This window comes from Mastomys coucha, unplaced genomic scaffold (assembly GCF_008632895.1).
Source record: "Mastomys coucha isolate ucsf_1 unplaced genomic scaffold, UCSF_Mcou_1 pScaffold10, whole genome shotgun sequence".
Lineage (NCBI taxonomy): Eukaryota > Metazoa > Chordata > Mammalia > Rodentia > Muridae > Mastomys > Mastomys coucha.
Window position 1 is genome coordinate 4651932 of NW_022196892.1, and position 10754 is coordinate 4662685.

The 10754-nt window shown below is 42.4% G+C and overlaps 1 protein-coding gene across 2 annotated transcripts in view; it reads left to right on the forward strand.

The window, feature by feature from the left end:
* Positions 1 to 10754, forward strand: part of Ptprg (protein tyrosine phosphatase receptor type G) — a 680661-nt gene that overhangs the window by 560166 nt on the left and 109741 nt on the right. For both annotated transcript variants that reach the window (XM_031344861.1, XM_031344870.1), the window contains exon 8: positions 3106 to 3298. In XM_031344861.1, the coding sequence (XP_031200721.1) occupies positions 3106 to 3298 (193 nt within the window). The remainder of the gene's footprint in view (positions 1 to 3105; positions 3299 to 10754) is intronic.

The window sequence follows — 10754 nt, forward strand, 5'->3', positions numbered from 1 at the left end:
CAATGTCATGATTGCTGAGTCATCTCTCCAGAGCCCCAGTGTACATTTTAAAAGGATCACTGTTTCACTTCTAACCAAAATCTGGAAGGTTCCAACAAATCAAGCATCAAACATGTGCACTGGTCAAAGGCCAAGAGAAACATGTCCTCTGGCTCTGGTGTAACTAGAGACTCTCATGTCATCCAGCTCCATATTCTCTGGCCTTTTGGCTTTCCCTGGACAATGTAAAATATATGTGAAAGATGGGTCAGTAGAGTTCTAACCCAGGTGATTTCTTTCTCTCCTGGCAAAGTGAAACATGCAGACTTTTCCCCAATCCAAAAATTAGGGAGGTTTTTACTCGGTCACCAACTGTGGCCATTACCAAAAGGATGGGCCACCAGCAATTTCATTCCTTTCAGAGGAAAGACAGCATTTAGCAAATGCTGCCAACCTACTAAAGGCATTTGATAAGCCTGCTACGCCTGTCCTCTTGTGTGAACCCTTTTGTGTGACTGTCAAGCGAAGCTATGATCCAGTTGACAATATAATATCATCCAGGTCATCAGTTCACTCAACGCCATCACAGCCTTCCTTCAATGTCTGCCAGGAGAGCTGAGTTAATGACAGGGAAGCATCTTGAGCTTTTAAGCCATAGCATGTCATTAAGCTGTAAGAGCAATTTAAACGGAGGCACTTTTGTGTTTAATTCACAACCTGCCTCTTTTTACAGTTGTGTGACTAATTCTTTCCCGAAGCTTCAGAAGTAAACTTTTTAGAACTAAGTGCTAGCCAAGAAGGACACACATACTCTAGAGAATAAACAAGTTGTGGTGTTGTAGGGCTGAAAGCCTCCTAGGTTCTTTGCTTTTGGCTCCTCAAAGCTTAATGCTCTTCCCGACAGGCACTGTCTCTTCCACAATGCCTGTATGAGTTGGTGTGAGAGCCCAGTTTACGTTTAAAAAGAAAAAAAAAATCAAGACTCCAAAACCACCCTGAACATGAAGAGACCATGCCTTTATTCAACGCCTATCTCTATGAATTTAATTTAAGCCACATTCCTGTTATTTGTCCTTCTCTGGACATGGAAAGGAGTTGGTCAGCATCTTCTACAGGCAAGGGCCTTTAATCAAATTGTGTGGTGCTCACCCTTTCTTCAGGTTGAACACTTCTACTTCATATGGTCTTTCCTCTCAGGATTGATTCTCCAGTCTTTCCATCGTTATGACTAGTCTTTACCTGGACCCTCTGGGGGGTGGGGAGGCTTTGTTAATTCTGTTTATAAAATTTCAGGAAGTCATTTCCTCTGAGAAATTCAGAAATCCATGTGTTCCTTCCTCCCTCCTTTGAGTATATGTGTGTGTGTGTATGTTTGTGTCTGTGTGTTTTGTGTGTGTGTATGTATTTGCGTGTGTGTGTGTGTGTGTGTGTGTGTGTGTGTGTGTATGTATTTGCGCGTGTGTATGTATCTGTATCTGTGTATCTGTGTGTGTGTCTGCTTTTTATCATCCTGTCAAGCCTGCGGCATCATGGGCCTTGGGAGGTTTCAGCCTCTTTAATTGTTTGCAGTCTAGTGGCTCACACCTCCACAGAATAGAGTCTAGTGAGTGATTAGTTGGCTGCAGTCTCTCTAGGAGTGCCTCACTTTCTCAGTGAAGGGAGGAAGCTTCGGGTCGTCAGCAATTGGTCATTGTCTGTGGTGGTCTCTGAGCTGAGAGTGTTTGGCCCTGGCTTGTAGATGACCCCCTATTCAGAATCTACAAAAATGCAGGGAGCATTAATAGTTTTATTCATGTGTGTGTTTATTATTTAAATAATGTGTATGGCTGTTTTGCTTCCATGTGTCAGTGTAGCTTGTACATGTGATGCCTGCAGAGTACAGAGCCTCTGGAACAGGCAGTTCTTATCTGACATGTGAATACTAGGAACTGAACTAGGGTCCTGTGGAAGAGCAACTAGTGCTCTGAAAGCCAGAGTATCTCTCCAGCCCAAGATAGTTAAAAAAAAAAAAAATTACATACTAGTATTGATGGCCAGCCACCTGGCTCCCTGAAACGCTCAGCCCATTCTAGCCCTCTGCTTATCGCCGTTTCTTTGGTGACAAGATTATCTTTGTGGTCTGATGAGAGCAATTGTGACAGCCAGTCAATGCTCTATCCTTGTGAACAGAACAATGACCTTTCTTAATGATGCAGTGCTCAGGGCTACAAAGACGCCCTCTTGATGGTCAGGATATGGTTGTGGGATGCTGAAGTTTTTTTTTTTTTTTCCTTTGCTTTTCTTAAAAAGTTTCATCAAGTGTTTTTGTGGAAGATGTTTTTTCATACTGATCATGACAATAGCTGATCTTTGTTAAATGTCTATTGTGTTCTGGGTGACCCACATAGATTTCATCTTTTCAGGAACCCTAGAAAATAGAACCCATATTTACAGGCATTTCATTGATAAGGAAGCTTGAGTTTTTAGAGAGCTTGAGTAATTTGTCTGTGACTAGCCATCTGGTAAATTTAGAACTGGACAATTGAACTTACCCACTCATTAAGCATTGAGCATCTTTATAACTTGGCTGAATTTGATTTGTAGTATGTCCACAGAGGCTGTGATTAAGAATTAAATTACTACTATTCTTGTTAGTGTGTACTTTGAATGCTATACAAGGAGAAAGTGTTCTGTCATAAATTCTGTTGTTCAAAACCTCATCAGGTGAGCACTATTACAATTACCACCATTTTATATAAGGAGAGTGGAGGCTCAAGAGAGTGGAACAACTTGCTAGAGGTCCAGGACAGTGTACATAGGACTCTAATTCATACCTAGGTACTTCACCTCCAGGATTTACCATAAGTCTGTGCTATTTTCCATAGTCCTAAAAATATTGCTGGAGACATCTACAGACAGCACACGGGTCTGAGAGTCCCACCTACCCTCAGATGAGAACAATCCCATTAGCAGCCAGGACAGAGAGTTCAGCCACTGGTACTAATGCCAGAAGGCATGTGTAGGCCTACCACTAGGTAGAAGATCAGCTTTGGCCTGACCACCTCCAATCTGATCACTCCATATCCTTTGGATCACAGAACCTTACTAATTGAATTTTTTCCCTTTTCCCTCTGGTTCTTTGTTCAGCTTGAGGCTTTTTATTCTATCTTCACCACGGAGCAGCAAGACCATGTCAAGTCAGTGGAGTACCTGAGAAATAACTTCCGACCACAGCAGGCTCTGAATGACAGAGTGGTGTCAAAGTCTGCTGTCCGGGATGCCTGGAACCATGACCTGGCAGACTTCTTGGACAACCCACTAGGGACAGAAGCCTCTAAAGGTAAATTTTGATTTAGTGCTCCAGCCTGAAGAAGGGAAGTTCTTCATCATAAATGATTTTAAATTATAAAGGGAATTTTGTTCTTAGCACCTCCATAAAATCCAGGCTTAATAGTGTGTACCTGTAAGCTAGTTCTGGGAGTAGATCTGGGCTATGGAGACTTGTAGAGTGCCCAGAGCTCACTGAACAGCCAGTATTTCCTAATTGGTGAGCTCCAGGCTCAATGAGAGACCCTATCTCAAAAACTAAGGTAGAGAAAAATTGAAGGAGATACCTACTGTCAACCCCTACACACAAATACGCACACACACACACACACACACACATACACAGAGAGAGAGAGATACACAGAAACACACACATATACACATACACACACATACACAGATATACAGACAGATATACAGACACACACAGATACACAGACATACACACAGATACACAGACAGACAGACACACATACAGATACATAGACACACAGATACATAGACACACACACAGACACACAGATACACAGACAACAGACAGACACACATACACACACACATCAAATTTGAAGACATAGTTCACAGTCAGCCAAAAATTAGGACTTGGTGTTAAGAACATATGTTTCTCTGCTAAAAGAAATTTGTCTAGACAATAAATAGAAATGACGTGTGAATAACTCTGGTTAGATTTACTTAAAATTGCCCTTTTGACTAGCAGGAATAGATCAGTCATCCTCTCTGTTTTTATTCTATACTTCCAAACTAATTAATAATGTCTAAATGAAACTCTTGTTAAATCAATCTCTTGTCTTACTTGTGTGTTTTATGTTGTTGCTTGTTTTTGAATCAGGGTCGAATGTAGTCAAGGCCAGCCTTATGTTTGCAAAGCAGGCAGAGATGACCTTGAACTCCCCATCTTCCTGTCTCTGCCTCCTAAGGGCTGAGATTATAAGCACATGCCCCCATGCTTTCGGTTTGTGTGGTGCTGGAGATGGAGCTCAAGGACTTGTGCATATTGGGTTGAAGCACACTACAGCTAAACCACACCCCCAGTTCTGCCCTACCCGTTAGGCATTTCCCTGAACTGAAACCTCACCATCTTTGAAGTCCTCGAAGCATGCCACCTTCCCTCTTGCTCCCATCCTAAGCAAGGGGTACAGCTTAGCTTGGAATGCCCTCCAGAGACCACTAGCTTCTTAAACCATTGAAGAGTTAGTTCTAGTAACTGGTAAGGATGTATACATCATTTGCTGACATCTTACTTACATCTCTGCTTTCTTATGTGAAATGTACATGTGTTCCTCTCCCAGGAGCCTTCCTCTTTCTCTCAGCCTTATTATAATTGTGACTTGCTTCTTAGGAAGCACATGGAGAAATATGTCTGGTCAAATCCTTAGTCCTGGGGGTGGTGAAGGGGGCAACAAATTATTTGTACTGGTGTGAGGACATGGCTGTTTCTCAACTGAGTGTCCTGGAAGAGCTCATGTGCTTCATCGACAAGAAAAGCAGACTGTGCTCTTTGTGATGTGGTAAGTGGCATGGGATTTGTTCTAAGAATGTCCCCAATACCATTATTAGCACATGAGCTTTGCAGGTCCAGAAGCATGAGAATATAGTTCACAAACTCCTGTACTTGTTAACACTAATAAGCCTGTTCTTAAACCAACAAAGGACCTGAAAGAAGATTGCTGTGACTGTGGAGCAAAGCCCTGACGTCAGTCTTTAGCACAGCATTGTGGGAGTGGGAGCAGGAAGGAGGAAGGATGTCTGTCTGTGGTTCAGTAAAGGACTCTGATCTGGCCAGGGGTCTCCATGAAAGGCTTGAGTCTCTAGCTAGTGTCAGTAGCAGGACAATTTAGATGCCCACAAACCTATGAGATGCCTCAGGCTGGGTTGTCATTGAAAAATCCTCTCTTGGGCTAACTTTTTAAACTTAACTAAAAATAACTGAACTTGAAGCCTTTTCCACAAGAGAACTTTGGGAAAGGAAACCTCTCCTGGGCTCACTCTTGGTGAGAAGTCCGTTCAGAGGTCCTGCAAGGGATGGGAGATCTGGATCAAGAGGAACACACAGTCTGCTAACTCAAAAATGCTGAGAGACTGTGCTGAGTGTGTGAGTGAGTGAGTGATCAATGATCTGTACAGAGAGATTGTGTGGTAGCTGTCATTGAAGAAAATTGGAGGGTGCTGATCTCCCTCCATTTACATGTCAAAGTAGACAAGGTCCTTCGCTGACTGTGACCAACACCTTAAATGTGGGATGTGGACAGTCGGTTCCTCATTCTCCAAAGCCTCCTGCAAACATCATGTCCATTGTTAACTCTTACAATGTGTAAATATTAAAAGAATCTCTGATATTTTTAGAGTGTGGCCATAGTGAGAAAGGAAACAAGAGAAGGGAGGGGAGGCGAGGGGCGTAGGGAGATCTGCAATCCTGTCTGGATTTTCAGCATTACAGAAGAGTGAAGTCATTCTGTTTCCCATCTGAGTGTTTGGTAACTGAGCCTGTACAGAACACAGGTCATAGCAGGGGTCTGAGACCCCATAGGGCGTCTGTTGAAACTTACAAGTTTTGGTGTCAGAGATCAAAGCGGGGGAGGGGAGGATACAGGCACAATGGTGGATATGGAGACGGCTTACTAAGGAAGGTACTCCTGGGAATGTAAGTGGGCTAGCAAGAGGAAACATCACTGAGACCCAAAAGTGCTACTCCCCATTATCATGACCCCCTTTGTGTCATTGCATAGCTCCCATCTGTCTTCCCCATTCAGAAATGTGGCTTTCTTTGCACAGGTTCTGCTGTGTCCCATGTGGGTCCAGTGGGAAGGGGTCTCCAGTCTTCCTGCCCGCTGACTTCCTTCCTGTGTTGTCACTCTGTCTCTTTGTACATGACCCTCCCTCCTACTGCATTCTCACTGAATACAGAAGGGCCTAAAAATGAAGTGTGTGTACCCTATAGGCCATCACATAAAGTGTACCCTATAGGCCATCACATAAAGAAGTGAGAACTTAAATCCCAGATCCTTATAAGGAAGAGAAGAGAGAGAATACTGCTCCTTCTCAGGTGAGTTTCTGGGAGGAACTTTGTGACCACTGAGGAAAGGACCTCCCCACACTTGCATTTCACAGACCCCTTCAGTTTGAAGTCTCAAGCAGCATTTTTTGACATAGTAGCCCTGAAATCACTGTAAATACTGTTTATACACATCCAGAGAAATACCTATGTAATACATGCGTAGCTTGATATATCTCCACATACTAAATACAGCCAGAGTAATAAGGATTTCGGATCAAGGAGCTAACATCCCCACTATCCTAGGATGGTCCCCACCCCCTTTCAGATCTTCATCCCCATGGTCACCACTGCCAGAAAGTGGCTTTGTCCTGGTGTGCTGGTGGAGTGAGCTGATAGCATTCTTTAGTGTCTTTACCCCACGCTGATATTGGGAGTGTTCCATAGAATGGTTTGTTCATTCTTAGTACTACATTTCATGTATGACTATTCCAGAAAATCATGTACTATATACATGATTGTGTGATCCATTTCTAAATTTCAATGAGAGTAAAATATTCTTGGGCATGCTTCTTAATGACCATATGTAAATAGACACTGTCTACTGGAGAAATGTTTAGTTTTGCTTAGACATTGTCAGTTTCCTAGGGTAACGGTATTCATTCTTTAATCTTTTGCCCACTATTTATGTATGATGCTGAAGATTAAATCCAGAGCCCCACACATGCTAAGCAAGTTCTATGCTGCTGAGCCTCACCCCAGCACTCCATTTCTTTTTGACCCCAACATTAACAAGAACAAAAAAAAAAAAATCTAGGCTTGGTTTGCATGTCAACCCCACCACTGCAAATTCTCTTCCCATCCGCAACCCAGGCAACCGTAATGTTTTCCTCTCTCCTGTGGTGTTGGGATGGGGATTTATCTCTGGTCTCACAGGCATCTCTTGATGATTCCTTTTTATTGCTGAGTTGACTCTCAATTTTTTTGTTAAAGTATATGTGCATGTATATGTTCATGCCTGCTTGCCTGTATACATATACCATGTGTATGCAGGTGACCACAGAGCCCAGAGGAGGGCATCAGGTCCCCTAGAACTGGAGTTGAAGCTGACTATGAGCCAACCATGTTGGTGCTGAGAATTGAACCTGGATCCCTTCTGAGATCAGCTGGTGCTCTTAACCACTGAACCATCTCTCCTGTCCCTCTGTTTATTTTTAATAAGAGCTTTACTGAGATTTAATTGATATACCATAAGTTTATTACCTTTAAGTGTCCATGTCAGTGGCTTGTGTGTGGTCAGCAAGTTGTACAACCATCTCTACTGTCTGCTTCTAGAGCACTTCCATTGTTCTAAAAACAAACAGCACCACTTTTACCTAGTCCCCTTTCTATAATTCCCCCACCCGCAGATTTGCTTTCTGTCTGTCTGGATTGACTTATTCTGGACATTTCATATCAGCACATCACAGAGGGCTTCTCTGGCCTCTTCCACTTTACATAATACGTATAGGAGCATGAATCAGAAATACGTGCTGTTATATGGTCAAATAATATAGCATCATGTGGGTGTACTACAGTTTGTATATTCATCCATTGCTCCTGGACATTTGGAGATTTCTGTTGTGGGGTTATTAGGAATGCTGCTGCTCTCACATCTGGGTGTAAGTCTCTTAGACACAGAGCCACCCATTCATACCAGATCTCTAGGTGTGTAGTTGAGAGAACCAGCTTTGTGTTTTCCACATTGGCAGTACCCATTTACCTTGTCATTAATAGGGTATGGAGTGGGTCCAGTGTCTTCCTATCCATGCCAACACTTGTTATTATGTATCTTTTATATTTTGGCCACACTAATTTATCTAACATATTTTCCCTTTGGACTTTGTTTTCAGTTTTTTAATGACTAAGGAGGCTCTCTTTTATTTTTATATGTACACACCATGGCTTTCTAGGTGGCAAAATGCTCCTCTGTTTCTACCTGAGCTGACTGGTATATTCAAGAACATTATAGATAGAAGCCACGGCGGATGCTCATAGTCATCACACAGCCCAAGGAGCTGACATGGTTGGTCTTAGGGATACTAGGAATGAGGTGCAAGGAAGAGGCAGTCCCCTTGACCATTCATCTGCATAGTCTGGATCCTACCAGAGTAGAGAAATGTGCTGCAATGGTTCAGGAAGGACAGAGCCTGTCTGATTGGCACTCTCTTGCAGCTCACCATCAGAAGCTCTGGGTCCTCATGAAAGAAGCAATGCTTTATGCATCTGCTGTAGCACTCTTACAGAAGAAAGAAAAGTAAGTTAATTATATAAGTCAGGAGTTGTCATTAAACTTTTTTGGCTGGGTGTCTGATAGTGAATACTCTTGACTCTATAGGCCATAAGATCCCGACTACAACTCTTCATGTCCGCCAGGGGGCCATAGGAGGAGCCAAAGTCAATATGTAAATGAGTGGTCATAGAAAATATTTCCTAATGACTCTTTATTTAACACAAAAAGTCTAGAACAGATTGGTCTTGGGAACCCACTTTTGGTCCTGGCTTTAGGGGATATGTCACAGTAAGATAGAGAAAGCAAATGTTTTTTAAAGGTAAATATTGAATATCTCAAGAGTTGTAGTGTGACTAGGGATATAGTTAAGTGGTAGACCACATGCAGAAAATGCACATGACACAGGTATTCCATCCCCAGTTGCCTTTACACCAATGGTAGCAGTAGTAACTAGGAACTACTGCTTGTTTAGAATCTCTACATTCTATTTAGAGATTTAGGAACCTGGCTGTCAGTGACTTACACTAGTTCAACTTTCAACTGGCCATCTTTCACATCAGAGGTATAAAAAGAGCCTCAGTTAAGTGTATGTAGCTCCTCATTATCCCTGGTTCCATAGCTGTGATCTTTAATGACAACAGTGCTGGTTGGGTGCCATGGAAGGCACCTCATCTCTTCTGTCAGTCCTCTGTCAGGATGATTGGTTGCACCAGCAGGGAGACAACAGAATGCAGCCTGTTACCGCCCCAGCCCAAGAAGCATGTCCATACAGGATACCAAAGAAGAAGAGAGGAATGGTCACCCCAATCCTGCACTGTGGCCCAAGAAAGACGTAACTGATGCCATACAGAAAAAATACAAAGCCTTGATTCCAGAAAATGGAGACAGTATTTAGGCTCCGAGAATTGTTCGAGGGACAGCCAATTGGCTACTCTGCCCTTTGTCGGTAAATAACTTGGCCAGACTTTTGGATTTAATGGGCTGTCATTTCAGTTACTCTTCAGCCCACCCTGGTCCCATGGAAGAGCATCGTGTGATTAAGTGCTGAACACAATCTATTGTGAAGAAATTTGGTATGGTGATTGAAGGAAAATAACTTTGCTTCCAACATCACAAAACATATGGTTTATTAATTTAACGAAACCTGTTCAACCCGCAGTGGAATCGAAGCCACTTGATCTGATAATTTGATTTGATGGCTTAATTAAAGTGACACTGTATAATGTAATAAAATCAGAGGAAATAGAGAGGACACTGGCTGCCTGTGTACCCTTCAGTGTCACAGACTCACACCTTGGTTTGTAGAAAGTGTGTTGCTCTTCTGCTGAGCTGGGTTTTTTCAGCTGCAATCTCAGTGCAAAGGATTGCTCCCTGTTTTGGTTAAAAGTTGTTTTAAAAGACATATCCATAAGTGACTAGCTTATTTTTAAACCTAAACACATTGAGGCAGAACATCACATTTTCTATCAAAATGAGCAAAGGAGAAAATCCATGATTGCTGTAGAGTTTGACACTGGAATGTTGGTTTTTTGCTATTTTTGGAGAAATATTAATGTTGTTCTATTTTCAGTTTAATCATCTCCACACAACACATTAATGAGCTTTACTTGATCTCAGTAAAGAGAAGCTCTAGTAGGTATGTTTTATTCCTTTGTAGGCAGCTGCCCCTCCCAGAAACTCTTCTGAAAAGTTTTCTTGTTACTTCCAGAAACTTTCAGGGCCGGTACATGTTAAAGAACATGTTCCGTGCAGCTCCACAGAGAGCTGGGAGTTAACTGTCTTCTTCTGAAGACAGTGTGGGTTTGTTGTTGCTTTTAACCTGAGAGTGAATATGAGGAAAGTAAGGTATAGGCTTGATTTAAAACTCAGAACATGCTAGAGTCAAGTTAGATAGATATCCAATATTCCATAACTCCTCTCATAGAACGTAAATGTATAAGTCTGTGTTGGTTGCCTTTAATTGCTTGGCACAATGTTAGTATTCTGGCAACATGTTGTATTGCCTGTTTCCTGTTGCTATAGCACCATATTCAAGACTAGGTAATTTGTTTAAAATTAGCAAAAAGGCTGTGTAACCTTCACAGCCTCCGGTAAGGAACTCAAGAAGTTCCAATTCAAGAACTTCAGAAAGAGAGTATGCTGAGAGGAGAGAAGACAAAAAGCTGGCCTGCCCTCTAACGGCCC